Genomic DNA, 20,277 nt, shown 5'->3' on the forward strand with positions numbered 1-20,277 from the left:
TAAAGAAGCCTCTTGATTTCATAGTCTTCTTAAAATTAGATTTGAATTATTTGTATTTGTAATATTCAAATACCATGGTCTAGGTGAATACTAAGTTCTGATTGGCTGTGGGGTGTCTGTTAATTCCTGATATAGGACAAGGAATATATAAAAGAGGAAGGGTAATGATGTCAGTGTGCCAGACTTGGTGTCAGTTCTATTAAAGTGAATGGGGCACACTGCAAATCCCACTATAACCCTTTAAACCCATCTGTGGTTTCCCCTTTGACTGCAAATTGATTTAAGTAAATAAAAACATTGTGATGTTGGTTGTTTAAAAAAAATATCTAAGTTAAGCTTTCCTTGTTATTGGTCTCCAAACAGATCATGGCTATATGCGCACACCTTTTTATCTGTTGATCTTCATTGTGCAAAACAAACTAGCCTTTTCAGTCCTGATATGCATGTGAACTTTGGTGAGTTTTTGAGGATGATAAAGCCTCCAAAAAGGCAATTCATCTTGGAGAAAAATAATTATTCCTACAAATACAATAGGTTCTTATTACCGCCTCGCTGCCATATGCCTCCACCATACAAAACATCAGGTTTCAGGTTTCCATGCCCGTCATTATTTTATCTTCAACCGTTGTGTGAAATCGTAATAATTACCATATAGGTTATGGCCTAGAAGTGTTGTGTGGTCACAATGACCTTTGATCACTCAAACCTTGCCTCTTGCCATAAACATACTTGGGACAAACACGCCACCTCAGATCGTTAAATATCTTCTGTTTGTGAACACTCACGTTTGTCAAGTAATTCCGTTAAAAGAGCAAAACAAAAGTGGATCATTAGAAAACACCTGTTATTTATTTGACATCTGAAAATACATCTTTTCTGAATTCTTGTAAAATATACCTTTTATTTAAGTAAATAGGAACTTTATTTAAAACAGTTAAGTTTTAGTAATATCACATCAAAGGGATGATTCACTGAGATTGAAGTACCCTGTTCAAGAGTTCTGTGGAAAGTTTCTTTTAAACAAAGACAGCACCATATCGACGGGTCTAACAGTCAGAAATACTTACATGATCTAAATATCCTGACAAACAATCAACATAATTAATGTAATCTGTTGTGCTTGAGTGAAAGAGAATTAATGGGTAAACACTACAGAATACATTTTTCATCTGTACAAAAGAAAACATTGACTCGCATGACATTTTCCATGTATGAGTTTGAACTGCAGCGACAGCAGAGCATAAATGCAGCCTTGAGGAAGAAGAAAGGTGTCAAAAATATGATACTATTCTACATGAATGACAGGTTTGTAGTGACCAAATGAGATGATGTACTGGAGACATATGCACTGTAAACTGTAGCACTGAGGTATCGTTCTTTTCAATGAGCAAGATCCTCGTTTTTCGCAAAATAAATACCTATTTTACATGCAGAGCATAAGAATTAAAACAGGAAATGACAAAAAAAAAATGACATTTGCTTTTAAAATATTTTGACACGGGCCAGTATGTTCTCCCAATCCACATGAATAGAAAGGATTCATAAAAAATAATAAAAAATGACAATAAATAAGTACACTTCCTGTGCATTGGGAGTTGCATAGAGAGCTGAAAAGGAATCTGGCAGTTCAGATCAAGGTGACTCCGATACAGCTGTGTGCAAGACCTATATTCACACAGGCCTGATGCGTCCGTGGGTGCAGTTTAATTCTCCGTCCCTTAAAGTCTCCCCTTTCATCCCAAGCCTAGCAGCTCTGTCTGTCCAGTAGGTTGTAAAGCATCAGTAGACCCAGCTGACTGGAACCCACTGGGGCTCTATGAATAATCGCTCTACCACCTCTTGCAGCTTGTCAAAGGCCTTGTCCAGGTTGTCATTGACAATAGTCAGGTCAAAGTAGTGGCTATATGCCCGACGGATCCTGGCACTCTCGTCCACAGTCTTCTTCAAATCGGTCTCCTGATACCGAGAGAGATTCAGCCCATTAAGATGATGAAACGACTATTTCATTAGTAATAACCCCTGAAAGGTTCATCATAAGTATTTAAAAACCTCACATGATCTTAAGAACATACCGTGAGTAGTTTGGTGGTAAGTCCAGCATCTATCACCGCTTTGTGCATAGCTCTTAGCGTATCCAGTTCGGGAGCAGCAATAAACACCACAAATGGCATAAACTCAGCAGTTTTCAACACTTTCAGGGCCTGGGCAGAAAATATAATGTCACAACCAAAGATTTAGGGGAAACAGATCTACACATTCAAAGCGTGAGCCTTTGACTAACCTGAGGGTTGACATCCAGGATGCAGGTACGGCCTGCATCCACCACTTCATGGATGGAGTCGATCTTGGTGCCATAAAGGTTGGCATCATACTCGCCATGCTCCAGATAACGGTTCTCCTTGATGTCCTTCTCCATCACTTCTCGAGTCACAAAGCAGTAGTTCTGGCCGTCTCTCTCCTCTTCCCTCGGATGTCGTGACGTGACTGGAGATAGACGGCGAGGAGACGTGTTACATGTACAGCAAATCTAGTTGCAGACAATTCAACTACCTCTGCTGCCCGTCTCACCCACTCACAGGGTACAGTGGTTCCATATCGCAGAGGGTTCATGACGATAAGCCTGTTCTTCAGGCTCCGCCTCCCAACTCCCTGGGCTCCAATCAGAACCAGCGTTTTCCTCTGAAACGCTGGCATCTTGGCTACTTCCTCATAGATCTGCAGCTCATAACGGTCAAACTCTGTTCAAGGCAATTCACAGGCTGGATGAGTACCATAACGTTCTCTATGCAATCTTTTCACAACATTGCGTGCAAGTACAAAAATAAGATCCAGTGGTGATGCACACCTGCATTCTTTGACGTGAGGTACATCATTTTTTTCTTCTTTTTCTTCGCAGTTCCACATATCATCCCTGAGGTCAATTTAAAGAAAGTATTAGATCACCACATGGTGGTGCTACAGCCAAGTCTTTTCTGACCATCATAACTTAATAAGAGAAAGAAGCATGGTGTGAATGAGTTGGCTTGCAAGAGAACATGATTTGAACTAACCTGTGCCAGAAGTATCCCAGTCTCTTTTCACAAAAGCTTTCCTCTTCTCCTCCAAGAACTGACTGGGGATGAGACCAGTCGCTCCACCAACAACTTTGCGTGCCTAATCAGAAATCGGAGCAGTTAAGAGAGATTAATTATTTCACATAGTAAAAGATACAATGTCTAAGTATCTGTCACCAACTTCTTCTCCTCCTCCTCCTCATCTCTGGCAGCGTCTTGCAGCTTTCCAAAGTAAATTCCACCTCACTTCTAATTAGATGTGCAGCTCTGGTCTTCTCACCTGCCACCAGTTGGGGTCCTCCTTGTTGACTACATGCAGAATGTCTCCCTTGGAAAAGGCCAGCCCTGCCTCTTTACAGGGAATCAAGTTGTCTGTGGCCGGATTATAGTTGAAGTGAGGCTTCAGATAAACCTACAACATAGGGTGTTAACAAGATATCATACAGAGAGCAAACACATACACGATTGAGCAACACCATAAATACCTATTTAAGTAGTGTTTATTAACATTAAACATAGCTGTTTAATGTTAATAAAACAATTTGTTTATGTCTGAATATTATTCAATTAGCCTTCCTATTCACAACCTTTACCACAAGTGAAACCCAACAAGCACATAACTAAATCCTCCCTGGCACAAAGGTCAGTGGCTGACATAACCCTGCACACTGCTCCTCGGTGTCAGCTGTTGCATGTACATACATGTTACTGTAAGAAAAGGAGGCGCTACTCCAGTGAGTAGAGGGTGTGTGTCCCAGATGGTGTGAGGAGTGTTATTAATAGACCCTCACTGGGCTCAATTTTCAGAAGCCTGACATTCTGAGATCACCCAGGACAGGCAGCGCTCCCCCAATCCCTGAAAGGTAGTTTGGCTTGTACACTTGGCAAAGCAGGACTTCCACTTCCACAAACACATGCTGTATTCTGATAAACTTAACACACTGCTTTCAAGATATCAATCTAGTTGGAAAGAGTTCATTAAAAAAAAATAGTATTCAATTCAGATTTCTAGTATCCCACAGGTGAATCACTGGGCAGGAAAAACATCAAATGCAGCCTCCTTATTCCTCACCCACCTGTGGAGGTGCCGGCGTGTCTCTGTAGCTGGGCAGCACCTTGAGTGTGATGCTCCCACTGCAGTCCCCCAAGAGCTCCTGGAGTTCATGGGGACTCTGACCGACCGCACGACCATTCACCTCGCGGATTATGTCTCCTGTGTGCAGCATGCCCTGTCTGTCAATCGAGCTGCCGTGCAGGATCCGTGCAATCACCATCTCTCCCTGGTCCACACGGAACGTCACCCCCTAAAAGAGACATTTAGTATCATACATTCATTCAGAAATCGTGCCGGAGGTCTATTTTATGGCATAGTCTGTCTGGTTGCTGTGAAAGAAGGAACTTATGGCGAGTTACTATGTGAAACTAAGTCAGACTATTCAGCAGATGGTCAATAAAAGAGGACATGAATAAAAGCGTTAACACGTTGCCTCTACAGAGCCGTGGTCGATGTAAATGCCTGGCTAACTTACCAGTGGTTCCCCGGCTTTCTTCTGGATGCCAATCATTCTGACAGCATCAGCTGGCATGAGTGAACTCGTCAACAAGGCGTTGCTGTTCACTGCAGTGTGGGGCATTTCATAGCACTTTGCAGCCACTTTATCATGAGCCTCTATCAAAGACTGAGGCAGAAAAAAGAAGAACAGGAGAGGGAAGTACAGACAGTAATAAAAGCAAGGTTCACAATATCTGTACTTTACGATTTCCTCAAGTACATTTACATCTTTTGTTCACTAAGACAACAATCAGCACTAAGGTGTGGTTCATGCACCAAAATACAAAACTCTGTCATCCATCCATTATCACCCGCTTATCCGGGGTTGGGTCACGGTGGCAGCAGGTTCAGCAGGTTCTAACAACATGCATTTGTAAAAAAATGTTTTTAAAAATCTTATGATTGCATCGACTAATTGATCAAATTGAGAAGATAAAACAGTCTGGTTCTTACCCTAGCAGCCACAACATAGAGTTAGATAGTCTTCTCCCTACGACTTTACCCACATAACTCAGCCTGCTATTGGCCCAAGGAATACACCCCCACCCTCCCATGCCACAGCTTGTAAGTGATTGAGAATATAAAGGGCGACAAGGAAGCAGAACTGCTACCACTTCAGAGAATAGTAACCAGTTGGTTGGTGTAACATGCTCCGACATCCACTCCCACACAAGTAGAACACAAGCTAGATCGTTCACTCGACAATTATCTGGTCCAGTAGTCCCCCATTAAAAGTTGTGGACAAGAGGAATGAGGTCAAAGATACCTTAAAGTGCGGCGCCTGAAGGATTTTGACAAGCTCAGCAGCGGTAGGATCGTTTTCTGGCAGGTTGTTGAGGGAATCCATGATCTCTGTGACCAGCTGAACATTATCATCCCGCACAGCTTTTAACGTTACTTCTTCCAGACGCTCATGGGCCTACACACACACACACACACATTTTGGTTGGTATTTTTGAGCATATATTCCTATGTTAGGAACTTTAAGTTCATCAACTTTGTCATGAGTTTGGTTTTTTTACGGTCTTTACAAAATTACTAATGTTTTGACTTTTTTAAAAACAAAACGTTTACTGGCACAACATTGTTGTCCACCCAACCTATTCATTTCGTGTAAAACTTGTTTCCTTATACTACGTTGCTTGTCATCCCACTGACCGGAATTTCATTCGTTCAAAGATAAAATGAAAAGCATTTCACATTGAACTACTCCACTAGTTACACTCAGTGAGCAGACCGATGGCATAGGGGTAGATCAGATGGACACCCGACAGGGTTCACAAAGGGTCTTTCATGGTAATTTTGTATCTCCACATTGATTTATGGGAACTCGGTTGAGAACCCATGGTGCTACTAATAAGAATTTAACGGCTTACATTTCTAACACAGGGAAAAAGAGATCATATGGTTAATCCTTCACTGACAAAACATTATATTGTAAATGTTGCTGTTCTTGAATCTACAAACTGTCAAATTATAGAAGTGGACACCATCAAAATGCCACATTCTTGTGATTTTATGCAAAACATGAATGGCTGCAATATCAAACTATTCCTGTGATACACAGAAGACAAAAGGGAATGTAACAGTTCAATGTAATGTCAACATTGCAGCATCTAAACATGTTCAAGTAGAAAACCAAAATACAAGTATGAACCTGAAAATGAGGATATGTCCTTTTTAGGTCAATATGCAAAGCTCATAATGGTTTCTCTCTTCTAAAAGGCAAGCATAGTTATACTGGCCAGGAAACATTTCCTTCCAAGTAATTTAAACCTCGAGACCACAACAGTGAGCACACGGCGAGATTAGTTAAAGTCACAGGGTAACCCATTACAAGATGCTGTGCATACACTTGTTAAAACACCATGTACGTATGTTTTAGAGAGAGAGGTTGGCTTGAACTATTTCCCCTCCAGCCCACAAAAATAAGCATTTGCCCAATGCCTTTCTAGTAAGAATATGTTATTGAGCCTCATAGGATACATTGTCATGAAGCAGTCGTCATCATGCACATGTGGCATCATGGGAAACTTATTACATTTTCATTTCCCCAAGCTCACAATGGCATTTGCTCCACTTCTAAACTATAGCTAGAGCTTCATGTTGAGCAAATGAGATTATGTGTGCGTGTGTGTGGTTTTACCTTTGCGAGGGAGCGCACAATGGGGCTCTCCATGATGCCTTTGAGGAATATGAGATCAATATCGTTGGCTCCTGAGCCTGATGGCAGGTATTTCAGGTTGTCCAGTACCTGCTGCATGGCTGAAGGGAAAACAATTGGGTTAATGCCAAACACACTCGTACTTTTATTTGTTAGAATGAGAGTTACCGCTTTGTGAATACAGCCCGATAAATTAGTGACAAAGCTCACAGACAGTTAAGTTAATAAATAAATTCTGAGCCAATGAAAAAAATGTGTCTATAATAAGAGCTTACAAGGCCAGACCAATAGTGAACAGTCTATCAATGGGCCAATACAGAGATCGTCCTATATTTTCACTGCAGCAGAAACAAGCATGCAGAGTCACAAAGGAATTGTTCTACTAACAGATCTCATAATTTCAAGAACATGAATAGAAATTACATTTATGTACTTCCCAATTATGACATTTCCATTTGAAGGGGTTGTTATGCATCCTGTTTTGTTTGTTTCTTGAGAATAAGCAGTCCATTCATATTAATTTAAGATTGAAACAGTAGACAGAAATGCAGTCCTTATATGAGCTGAAACATTCTACAAGTACATCATGTGACAATCTTTCTTTTGTTATGTCTGATTATTGTATGTCACAGAGGGACAAATGGGAAAAGTTCAGTCAGCTGCAAACACACCCACACAACCATCTCTGGGCAGTGGGCAGAGTACCATTCAAATGGTAATGAAATGTCAAATTGTGCACACACCATCACACAACAGTTCTTTGCAAAAGATTAGTTACGACTTTGTCTTTAAACTTTGTATTGACAGCTTACCTTTGCCAGACTTTGCATTGGCCACAATCATGTTTAATATTTCTCAGCTCAGGACGGCAAAACTCTCTTAACACGGTTGAAAGCCGCCCAACTGCCTGCCTACAGAAACCAAGGCAACTGGAGGGCTGAAGAAGGTTGGGGGAAAAACACCTACAGGTCAGTAGACAGTATGCCAAGACCATCATGAAATCAATCAAGCTTAACGGACATTTACTAACATGTGTTGTGGTTGAACAAATTCAGATACAGCACGGATGCATGAAACAGATAACTAGTTTGTATGTTTCACGTGTATGTTAGCAGAGAGAGCTATAATGAATTGAGGGAATGACAAAGAGGGTCATTGAGTGACAAAGGATGAGTCTCCTCCATTCTGACTAATGGTTGTGTCAGCCACAGAGGGAGGCCTCTGTGGACTCTGTGCAAACAAGACCTACAAACAGAGTGAGTGTGCTTTCTGAACATAGGTCCCATTTCACTGAATAGATATCATAAATACAACACAAAACTTTACTCCATATATACAATGTCAGCAAAAAAGGGCAGATAATCATCCAAAGCCAAACGTAAACAAGACAGACACAAACTCACCTACAAACTGTGTTCAAATCATCAATGCAGCACTCCGACACGGAGCCCCACGTTTTCTATAACACACTCATCTGGTAACTCCGGACTGAAGAGAAAATGTTAAAAAAAAAAATCCCATTAATCTTCTTATATGGTAAAATTGTCGAAGACAACCTAAAAAAACACCTAGTTGATAAAAGCAGCTCATAAGGTTCCTTCTACCCAGAGGTTGCCTTCATTGCCAAAACGTATTCTGTTCATTTAGTAGTATTGTAAATGCAGCCACTGTGATTGGCTAAGTTAATCACATGACCTATATCTGTTTAGAGAGACTCATTGCCTACCACCAACTCGGACAAAGAGCAGCTCAGAAAAAAAGTGAGACTGGGAGAGCGACTTGTCTTCTGCAGATTAAAGAAGATACAATGTAACTAAAATAAGCCTTTCATTTTATGAGACACATATATAGCCTATTTCACTGAATTACTATTAAGATTGTTTTAGTAGTTGTTGTTCTTAGTGGTCTATAGTTATTCACTTAGGGTGGAAACGAAAGCCACCACTGTGCCTGGCACATGCTAAACACGTTTAAATCAGACTTGTTGATAACCATAAACATTTTGGAGAACCCATAAAACCGTAAACAGGATACAAAATGTAGTCACTGAACTAACTGTATCCATGTATTACTGCTGAGGGTATTAAAATACACTAATAGCACATTAAACCATTCTTTTGACGACACCCATTTCCCGAAGAAGAAAAAAATATATGGAGAACTAGACAAATATATTATTGATTTACTAACTGTAAAATATCTGTATCAGTATTTATCTTGGTGACCATTCTAAAATCTACGGGATCTGTATTAAATGTGTTTATGTTACGAGTTAAATAAATATGTAATGATATAGGACACAACTTACAGTATACTATCTGTTTACGACGAATACTGTATAATTAGAGTTTGTGAGAACTCAAAAAAAGATACACCTCATTAAAGTATATCGCTTGCTGTACTACGTTACAGTCACACACTCTGAGCTCATTCAGTTTTCATAAGTTAGGATCCAGTCCTGATGAATGGAGGAGCAGCCAGATGGGACCTGAACTATATGAGCTCCTGGAAACAGATCACAAATAGTGAGGCTGCTCCCATGTCACGGAAGGGCACCAAAGTAACTTACAGTGGAACTGAACCAGTCAGCCTTCAAGGAACGTGATGGCTGCAGGGAAGCAACGGTGGCACGTGTAACCACTTCCTACGTGGAGTAACTCAGCTACACATTATCATGTTGGCGTAAACGCACAACGATCCGATGTCGTTTGCCATGTGTTGAACCACAGATAACAGGCTGGCGTGTCCTAGTTGTTGTCACGACAGTGGTGTCCGTCCCGGACCAAGTTGCTGCTAATTTGTAGCTCCTGTGTTGGAGGAGGCACGTTAGCGATGCTAACGATTCATAGCAAACACCAACGCGCGCTCTCACGTGAAGCATCAGAGTGACACACGCAGGCGTGTTAACAACCAAGCCAGCGAAAAAGCCCTATTTAACTTAGCGGCTCACCGTGTCCTTGTCGAGCAGCGCGAGTCACCAGCTAACGCTAGGAGCTAACCGTGACATCGTGTGGCTGAGCCTCGCGAGCTAACGTTAGCTGGAGTTCGAAACCAGAGGGTCCCGTGAATGGTGAGTTCACGGTATGCGAGTGTCTGGGGAAAAAAAAAATGAATGATACGTTACCTAAGTTAACCAGTAGCACCCAGTCACTCGCGCACGTGTATCTCCATTTCCCAGTTGGCAGATTCGCAGAGAACTTGCGCAGTAGTCACGTTAGTTAACTTGCTGGTGAATTTCCAGCGTGCCTGTCTGCGCCCTTCCCTCAGCTCCTCAGCACAGACAGTGATGTGCTCATGACATATGCCGTTCAAGTTACTTCTAACTAGCCCATTGAAATGCTGCACAACCCACCCATATAATGTACTGGGAACGTTACCTTCAACAAATAAGAGTGTGTGTAGATATATATATATATATATATATATATATATGTTTATGTGTGTATATATATATGTGTATATATATGTGTATATGTATGTGTATATATGTGTATATATGTATATATATGTGTATATATGTATATATATGTATATATATATATATGTATATATATATACGTATATATATATGTGTATATATATATATACATATATATGTATGTGTATGTATATATACATACATACATATATATATATATATATATATATATATATATATATATGTTTATGTGTGTATATATATGTGTATATGTATGTGTATATATATGTATATATGTGTATATATATGTGTATATATGTATATATATGTATATATATATGTGTATATATATACGTATATATATACATATATATGTATGTGTATATATATACATACATACATATATATATATATATATATATATATATATATATATATATATATATATATATATGAGTTAGCAGCTCCATACAACTATTTGGTCACCATACGTTCAAACCGCAGTACTCCTTGCTCAGTTTCCAGGACTTAAAATCTCTAGTTGTGAATTTTAAAATGTGCCAAAGTAGGTGGACATTTAGAGAGTGTTACTTTATCTATTCAGTAGTGGAGTGAAGTAGTGTAACAGTATTAACATATTTTGTAATGCACCCTATCAGTCTACTGACAACATGTTTATGAATTGGACTTGGAGGAAACACTTACCCCATCAAGATGATATACTGTATCTGTACTTGCCGCCATTAATGGCACCCGAGATATTCCATCTGCACATCTCCTTCAAATAATCTAATTTTGTACCACCCATCAACATGAAGCACCAAGCACTATCCCATTTACTAAATCTAGTTTCAGCTGCACATAAGCTTCTTTGGGAGAGCCTGCTCTTGCATAGTTACAGAGAGCCATGAAGCTTGGACTAGGTGTCATAACAGAGTTAACCAACCTCTCAGGGTTACTGATTCTCTTTTGATGTATTCAGGTCACTTGATTGGATTAAAGTGTTAATCTGTTTTCAGGCTAGATGGAAGTACATCTCAGCTGGTTTAATATAACAAGTGTAATAAATGCAACACGGTGGTTTACTCAAGTCACAGCTACTTTATATTTAACTATCCCCACAAATAACTTACGCAGCAGACATACTCCATGTCTGCTGCGTAAGATATTTGCCCAAATTGAACAATTCTCCAAATGTTTAGACCAGTAGAGAGCACTGTTACTCCGTCAGTGAATGACACGCATGCTGCAACATATACTACTCCACAGGCAAGGTCTTACTGTACTGCTGGATGTTTGTCAAGCCAAATGAGCCAGAGTGAGACAATGGGTCAACATGTCAATACCATGTTTTAATGTAGCACTGGCAACATTACAGACCAAAGTAGTTTCATGACACAATGTGTATTCCATGCAGCACAAGTTAATTTTATGTAATTTAAAGATTTTGCACTAGCTTTGTGGCAGTTATCCTTAATATGACAGCGTCACCACAGTGGCAGGACATCATACCTACAAGACAAGGAAGTTACGTATTTAGTATGATTTCAAGTTCCCTGTCCCCATCCACATTCAAGAGAAACAAAGTCTATTAAAACAGTAATAATATTCCAATCCCAAACCATTTTAACACATTTATGACAATAGCATTTCTGAGATGAAAGTGTGAACATAAAGTGAAGCTTCACAAGAATAGATTTATTGCATGGCTGTTGAATGTTATTACACTATACATTGTATGGAGGTTTGTACTGTTCTGGTATTTCATCTCACATATTCTATCATATACGTTATATTGCATAAATCATAGACAACAAAAAATAGTAAAAGTAAATACATAAGTAAAAACATTACAAATTACAATAGCCCTTTGACATAATTTACCTGATGTAGTTTGATCCTGGAACACTCTCTGTGCTCTCCCTCATAAACACATCAGCAAATAGAGTATCTGGAGTTTCTCTTTTCCCATACCTATGCATAAAAAAAGAGCCAACAGTACTTATTTACATGTTCTTTCAAACCTACAGTATGTTATAGAAATGTAAGAACTAACCTCTGTCTGGTAATGAGATTTATGTAGTGTCTTAGTGCAGAATAGTATTTGATGAGCTCTTCAGGTGGTGCGCCTTCCCGGGGACTGGCAGGCTTGACTGGATATGCGCTTATTCCAGAGTCAATACATGCCAAGAGACAGAAAGCCAGAATACTCCGCGACATCACAGCACTGGACCGAATCCTGGTTCACAGTAAAAATGCACATTACAAAAAAATATTATTCAACAATGCCACAATGGTAAAATCGGAAGTAGAAGCTCAATGTTGGATTGATACTGCATCATGAAAGCTTCCAGATCCAATCTTACCGACATTCAATCGAAAAGAGTGTCTTTCAATTAAAAGATATGAAATAAATACAAAAAATGCTTACATTATAATGCAACTCTTGCTAATTCTGCTGTAGTTGATTTTCTCGCTGTTCAAAGCTCCTCTTTCAGATTCCCAACATTGCCTGTGTTTTATACTGTGTGTGTGTCGGATAGGGAGGGCGGGTCATTTCATTCACTTTTTGAGTACTCCTGAGACATATCTACTCCCTCATTAGTTTAGTACTGCCTGAGAGTCAAGGCAGTGAACAAATGAAGATACTTAGTTACATTAAGTTGAAAAGACCAAAACATGTAAGTTGTCACAGAATTAAATTAATCAAAAATGTAATTATTTGAATTGAGGTATACGTATGTTTATATATATATATATATATATATATATATATATATATATATATATATATAAACTGGATTACAAATTTACTTCAGAAGTCAACATGTGCTTTGAGAGTTTATTTATTCCTAAATTACCACAAATCAAACTATGAGTTTAACTGCGCTCACAGAGGCCCACATAATTTAAATCGATTTAAAATTAGTTATTTTATCCTTAATCATTTTTGCTTCTGCATTAAATGCAATAGTAAGGGAAGAAAAGAGTAGCTTCTATTACAACACATTTCACTGCTGTTGGCAAAGTATCGGCACAAGCGGGGACAGACTTCGATTAATTTAAAATGTCCACTTAAGAGTCACAGCCAGCATGACAAGTCTCAATAAAACCAATGATGTGTAACTTCAAATGGCCGATGATGGGCTGTTGTTTCACATTAAGTTGAAATATGTTTGGAAAGATAATGTTTCAGTTTATAGAGAATTGCAGAATGGTCTGCATAAATCAATAAAAACATTAATTCATTTAAGTATAAACAATTTCAAATATATAATCCTGTTTGGAAACGGACGGAAGAAATTGCAGATGTAGTTCTTGTTATCACATTGACAGTTGATTGATTTCAATAATAATAATAATACATTTTATGACTTTAAACCTATTGATTTTGCATTCTCTCATCCCATGTAATCGACATGAATGCAAAACGGTGGCATAACTGGCCCTTTAAACACTATTGACTCACACACAGTTGTAGCAAGACAATAACTAAACCATTTTCACCAAAGCCGGAAGCACAGTTCCAAATTGCAACAAATCATACAAGAAAGGGCAGTAAATCGCTCAAACCCATAGATTTCCAATTCCAGGTTGATAGAGGGCACAAAAAGCTTTCAGTCCCTAAGTGGTAACATTACTTTGATTGTATCTATTTTCTTTGAAGAGCACTCTTGTTAAATTTGACAGTAGATTGGTGCTGTCGTTTCCTATGACAGTCATACGAGAACTCTGTTCCAGAGCGACAGCAGTCTTTCCAGGAAAAATACAAGCAAACTATGAAGTTAGAGTAGCTCCTAAAAAAGAACGAACAACAATGAACTCACTTGTATTACATTGTCAGTGCCCGCATGACTTCAATTAGCCAATAAAAGATTACTTCAATGCTTTAGTCGATGAATGATGATTTTAATGCTTAAAAACAGACTTGTTATTCCCTGTTCCTTTTCCACAATGGTGAAGACAAGGGATCTGTCTGAGAGCATCAGCAGTGCTATCATCCCCAAACACAAGAGGGTACAAGGCCATCTCCAAAGACCTTGGTATCCCTGTTTCAACAGTTCACAATAACATTAAGAAGTTTTTTGGACTTGATGGTGAGAGGAATATTGCTGAGAAGTTTGGTGCAAATTGTGTAAAAAAGTGGGCTGTTTTGCTGCCTCTGATACTGGAGACCTTGACCGTATCAAAGAAATCATGAAATCAGAGGATGATTAAGAGAAGGGAAGTGTGCTACCCAGCGTAAAACAACTTGGTTTGGGTCAAAGATCATGGGCTCACCAACATGATGAAGACAAAGCACATCAAAAAGCACACAATAGCAATTAAAAGGTAACAAATTGAGTTTTTTAAACTGGCTAGGAATAAGGCCAGATCTCAATCCTTTTGCACATATTTAGAGAGAGCTTAAATCTACCATTGGTGAAAGGAATCCTGCAACCTTTGAGAGCTTGAACAAATGACAAAGGGAGAGTGGAGAAACTACTAGCTGTCAGGTGAAGAAGCTTACTGATGGCTACAAAAAAAATATGGAGGCAGTCATCGTTGCCAAAGGGTGTGCAACTAAATATTAACAAAAGGCACCTTTTCATTTCTTCTTTGAAATTACAACCTATACATTGGAAATGTGCTTTTTGTTAAATTACTTTGGACGACACTTTATTAAAATATTCTGACGATAGATACACTTTTGGTATATCTACAAATATAGAAGTAGAAGTCTTTATGTTGACAGATTTGTATTGACGTCAGCAATTTTGGAGCGATACTTTGATTTGTGGACTTATTTCGTTCAGCTAAAAGTGTGTTTTATTTTAATACAATCATTTAAATAGAAACCACAAATCAAAGTATCACTCCCAAGTTGTTGACGTCCATTCAAATCTGTCAACATAAATACTTCTACAGAGCCAAGTAATAAAACTTGTCAAGACTGAAATAAGATGTGTCCTGGTGGCAATTGTTTATCCTATTCCTCCAGTGACGAGCAGCTTAAGGAGTAGAGAAAAGTCACCATTCATCTCATTTATTTCTGAAATAATAGATGTCCTGGTTGGAGAAAGGTAAATAATAAATGCCTGAGTTAAATACATTGGTATTGGTTTGGTAAATACACATTGGTTTGCCTATACCTCGCTGACAAATAAGGGCCAAGTGGATAAAGCTCAGAGAGCTCTTTAAGTGTGTAATAAAGTTGATGTGCTCTCGAAAACACCAGCCTATTCTCCTCATAAACACCTTCCACTGAGAGAGCACCAAACACTGGAACCAAGTGCCAACCCACATGCAGGACTCATATGAAACTTAATAATGAACGTATTTTACTTGTTTTCATACAGCAAATGCAGTACTAGAATAAACTGAATATAACAGGTAGATGGGCTTGAAAGAGAAAAGTATTCCTAGTCAATTGAACCAGGAAATAATGAATAGTTTCCGATTCATTTGTTCTGTATTTTGTGCAACATATGGTTGACATACACACACACACTGATGGAATTATATCAGCAAATAAAGCTTTACAGGGATTAATATACAATGCAAGACCGATACTTAACTGTTGTTTTCAAAAGCTACCTAATCTCCCTCAGTCTCCTCCTTCAACCATTAATGGCTACACAACAGTGGGTATCATGGCTGTGTGACTAATAATAACATCAGCCACAAGAGCCACTTTTGAGACAAAAACACAGAACTAATCTTTTTCTTCCACTTTCAATTTTCCCTCTATGTCATTTTGCTAATCAACTAGAAAGCAGTTTGTTTAATAGTTCGTGAAACAGGTCACATAATGAATGTCATTAATCAATTGCATCACCTGTGCCACGATTACCGATTTGAAATCGTGGGACAGTCTGACTTGAGACTAAACATTTCATATTTCAAGTCCACAAAGAGTTGTGTTTTGGTGGGGTAAAGCAGGAATCTGATATTTGAGAATCTCTTGGTGAGTCATTATTTAGACCATGTAAGTATAAACAACACAATCACAAGGAACAAAACACCAAGTCCCATCAGGCTCTGTGGAGGCATCTCCCGCTTCATTACATTTAACCATTTAGCTAATGTTCTTACCCAGCATGCCTTAAAACAAGTCAATGAACCAGAATGGTCACTTGCTAGGAAGTGAAAAGGTATAATGGTGGTGTGCGTGTGTGTGTGTGTGTGTGTGTGTGTACACACACACACACACACACACACACATTCACTTATGTAGCATATGTGCCTCTGATTCTCCACAAAAACACTCATCTGCTTCTGAAAGAAACCCAGAAACACACCTTTTAATTTTCAAATGCTAATTCATAAGTGCATTTTTTTTCCAGTAGCATGATATCCTAAAGTCTGATGATATGCAGAAGACTTTACAGTTTTAGACTGCAGAAGCTTTTTGAGTGCTGACCAACCTACCTGTTTTACCAATTCACTGAGCAATCTCTTTGCACATGTAAGTGCTGAGTGAGTGAATGCACATCAGGACTAACTCTTGGGCCAACAACCTCTTTTCTTGTTGGGAGCAATCAGACCATTTTATTTGGTTGAAAGCATCTGCTGGAAAGGTTTATTGTTTTGGTAACTCCACAAAACCATTTCTTTGGAAAAAACATGTTCCTAAAACTTGCTCTTCTAAAAACAAATATGAACCTTGTATGGCAGGTGAGACACTACATATAGTCAATCATTTGCCTCAGAAGAACTTTTCAGTTCTCATATGAATATTTTGTCACAATGCTTTATTCTTTATCTCCACTGCATTTTTTTAGGTCAATCATTTTAACAACAAAAGAGAAAGGGGGACCATTCTTTGTAACGAGAACTTAAAAGTTTAATAAATATTTTTAAAATGCACTAATGCAGTAAATGTTAAAAAACAAGACATTGTCACAACAAGAACATATTGAGAGAATATCTGGAAGGGTTTTAAAATGATTTATTTTTAACCACCAATGTCAAAAATCAGTCAAACATAAACACTGTTATTATACAAATACCACCTGGTGCTCTTTAATGGTTAAATAATGTGAAAAGAAAAGGGTACATGAATAATAAATATGATGGGGAAGTGATTCATACAGTATTGCTGTTCAATCAATTCAAATCACAAAAATATGTTTGATATTTGAATTGACAAAAAAGCACCTTTTATTTCTACTCACTCGGATAGGGGAGGATGCATCCAAAGTCACAAAGAAGTAATAAATGTGCACACAGCTTTTATGATTTGTCACTTTGTGACTTCAAGATCATATATGAAGTCTTCTGGTAGCGTCTCAATGGGCATGCTCTTCAGCTGCTCATCATACGTGCGGAGAGTCCAGAGTTTCTCCAGTTCGTACACTTCTCTGGTCTCTGGTAGCATGAAGTGAACAACCATATTCCCTGAGAGAGAGAGGAGCAGGACAGTGAATGCCACTGGCAACTCTATCAACAAACATTAGTTTATATTAAATGCGTTTTAATTTGTCAAAACTTGACATTAAGAGATAAGATCTCAGTTTTGCATACCAAAGTCAATACACATCCAGTCCTCAGAATCTTTCCCTTCAATCTTGACATTCGAAGCTCCAGTTTTCTTCAGAAACTTGTACTAGAGGAAAATCATCCATTGTGTAAGTTGTAAAACAAACACAGGTTGCACATATACATACCCTTTGACAATAAGACAAATATTAGTTACCACTTTGATGGCATAAAGTGCCATTGCACGGAGGTGTCTTGTTGATACACCGCTGACAACGATGAAGTACTCTGCATATTTGATCTGCGCTGGTACTTTAATCACACAGATGTCCACTGCATTTTCCTGACGCATTAGAGATACCAACACGTCAAGAGTGAAAGTCTCAGGGGTTCCTAGAGAAAGGGTAAAACATTTCGTCTGACAATCAAAATTAGGTAAATGCTACCGTGTATCCTTTTTCATTTGTGCTGAAACAGAGAAATGGCATCACATACAATGATCAAAGCAATGTAGGGTGACTGAGGGACCGTATTCACTAAAGGAACCAAGGCTGCAACTAATTTGCAGGTCATCTTCCTGGCTAAACGCTTTATCTTTCAGTCTTCACGTCATGTCACATTTCCTAATTCTGAAAAGTATATTCGATTAGTCAAACAGAAAACTAAAATCGGCAACTATTTTGATAATCAATTAATTATTCCAAGTCATTTTTTCAATTTAATAAAAAGCCACATTTACTGTTTTCAACTTCTGAAATGGGAGGATATGCTGCTTTTCTTATAGTGATAGCAAACTAAATGTATTTGGGTTTTTGACTGCTGGTTGGACAAAATAAGCTATTTGAAGAAATCACCTGAGGCTGTGGTGGGACTTTGAAAATACTTGGACATGTCATAGGTAAAAATATAAATAAATTACTCAAGAAAATAAGCAGCAGACTAATCAATAATTAAAATTGTTCCTTGCAATCAAATAATTACATTTTTCATCAGTTTCCCAAACACTGAGATTATGTATTCAATTCTTATTTTGTCCAAAAGTGCAAAAAACAAAGATAATCTGTTTGCTATTATACTTGTTAAAATAAAAGCAGCAACTCATCACATTTAAGATGATAAGATCATAACATATTAATTAATTAATACTAATTCAATACCCTAAATTATAAATGTATCAACTCAAGGAATCAAGGAAAAGGAACACATCCGCACATTTAATAAGCTGTAATTATTTAATCGTTGACATTTTCCTATGAAGTAATTTAGTAAACTAAAAAAAAAGATGCTGAGTAGTCAGTTTGATCGATCAGTTAATCCATCGGTCCAATAACCATTTTAGTGACTTACTTTGACTGTTGTCACTGTCGATCTCCGCCTCCTGGAACATGCCAGCGCTCCACTCTGAAAGACTGTTTTCACCTCGCACCCCTGAATACCATCTCTGTGTTTCTAAGTGACGGGTGGACACCGTGTCACGACACCTGTGCTGACAAGAGGAAACACCTGCGGTCAAACGCAGATTGAGACAACGAGCTTTTGGGAAAGAACAGACGCCTTTAAAGACAATTGTTTGCTCCATTAAAACGCTCCTTCTGAACACCGAAGATACCAGTTTCTTAGAGCGATTGAGAACATTCATGATTTTAACGTGTACAACGTCACACTATCACTGCATTGATGCTCTATAACTTTGTGAACAGTCTCTGATCAGAAGCGCTGTCGTCCCCACGAGCACATCAGAGGCTACAAACAGGAAATGTCTCTTGTCCTTCTTCTTCTTTGAGCTTTATTGGCGGTTGGCAAACAACACATTGATGCATTGCCGCCACCAACTGGTGTGGAGCAGGATGTCCAGTCCTTGTAATATTAAAGAAACCATATTCTCTCAATAATACCAGTCATTCTAAGATTCTGAAATAGTACTTGACAGCACTTACTTCCTGAGTTCTTTTGCAGAATATATGTTGTATTAAACTGTACCTTTTCCTTCCCAAGGTTTCTAATTAGGTGTCTTCTTTCTTTCCCATATTTCTGATAGTGTACAACACCATGTTGCACTGTTTGCTCTTGTCCACAATAGTCACATGTGCCTGTATCATGTACTTTTAAGCCCAGTGTGTCCAAAGTCTTGATATGACTGTTTCCTCTCTCCTGTTCCGTCCTAGACATCTATTTCTCCCACTTTCCTCTGAACTCGGTAAAACCATCGCCCTTTTCTGTCCTCCTCCCATTGCTTCTGCCACCTTTCCTGTGTAATGTTTTAAGGATGTCCGGTCTACTGTCTGAATGACGGTTCTGTAAGCTGGCTAATGATGAACTGGAGTCTGAACAAATGATTGCCCTCAATGGTCTTGTGTCCTCTATCCATTGTAGTGCTAACATTGTTGCCAGCATTTCCAATGTGTACACTGATAATCCCTCCGTGATCATTTTACTATTTTGATATTCAATTCTGGAACAATAAATGCTACTCCTACTTTACCACTAAACTCTTTGATGCATCTATAACAACCTGGATATACATGTGGTATCTGTCAATGTGTGTCTGTATTGCATGCACATTAAACGTACCCCCTCTATGCTTGTTCTTTTTTAATCATGCGTAGTTTACAGTTACATCAGGAAGTAT

General features: G+C 38.5%; 3 protein-coding genes across 6 annotated transcripts; all 3 read right to left on the bottom strand.

The window, feature by feature from the left end:
- Positions 1-825: 825 nt before the first annotated feature.
- Positions 826-10,074, bottom strand: mpp6a (membrane protein, palmitoylated 6a (MAGUK p55 subfamily member 6)). 4 transcript variants are annotated; one of them, XM_034553457.1, is made up of 15 exons: positions 9,720-9,878; positions 9,339-9,576; positions 8,173-8,257; positions 7,582-7,706; positions 6,752-6,870; positions 5,372-5,524; positions 4,583-4,732; positions 4,130-4,357; positions 3,334-3,465; positions 3,051-3,153; positions 2,846-2,911; positions 2,577-2,738; positions 2,282-2,484; positions 2,073-2,201; positions 826-1,956 (listed from the first exon to the last, which is right to left on the bottom strand). In XM_034553457.1, exons 4-15 carry the CDS (start codon positions 7,610-7,612, stop codon positions 1,780-1,782), a joined length of 1,653 nt encoding a protein of 550 aa, XP_034409348.1. In that variant the 5' UTR covers positions 7,613-7,706; positions 8,173-8,257; positions 9,339-9,576; positions 9,720-9,878; the 3' UTR covers positions 826-1,779. The 4 variants fall into 4 exon arrangements, with proteins under 4 accessions (XP_034409348.1, XP_034409345.1, XP_034409346.1 ...); XM_034553454.1 differs by lacking the exons at positions 9,339-9,576; positions 9,720-9,878 and adding an exon at positions 9,894-10,074; XM_034553455.1 differs by having other exon boundaries at positions 9,339-9,878.
- A 1,600-nt stretch (positions 10,075-11,674) lies between these two features.
- LOC117745758 (peptide YY-like) lies at positions 11,675-12,419 on the bottom strand. Its single transcript, XM_034554287.1, has 3 exons — positions 12,244-12,419; positions 12,072-12,161; positions 11,675-11,699 (listed from the first exon to the last, which is right to left on the bottom strand). Exons 1-3 carry the CDS (start codon positions 12,405-12,407, stop codon positions 11,675-11,677), a joined length of 279 nt encoding a protein of 92 aa, XP_034410178.1. The 5' UTR covers positions 12,408-12,419.
- Positions 12,420-17,098: 4,679 nt separating this feature from the next.
- On the bottom strand, positions 17,099-19,418 carry malsu1 (mitochondrial assembly of ribosomal large subunit 1). Its single transcript, XM_034554285.1, has 4 exons — positions 18,996-19,418; positions 17,866-18,041; positions 17,694-17,775; positions 17,099-17,567 (listed from the first exon to the last, which is right to left on the bottom strand). The coding sequence occupies exons 1-4, from the start codon at positions 19,285-19,287 to the stop codon at positions 17,413-17,415; spliced, it is 705 nt and encodes a 234-aa protein (XP_034410176.1). The 5' UTR covers positions 19,288-19,418; the 3' UTR covers positions 17,099-17,412.
- Between the last annotated feature and the right edge of the window lie 859 nt (positions 19,419-20,277).

This window comes from Cyclopterus lumpus, chromosome 16 (assembly GCF_009769545.1).
Source record: "Cyclopterus lumpus isolate fCycLum1 chromosome 16, fCycLum1.pri, whole genome shotgun sequence".
NCBI lineage: Eukaryota > Metazoa > Chordata > Actinopteri > Perciformes > Cyclopteridae > Cyclopterus > Cyclopterus lumpus.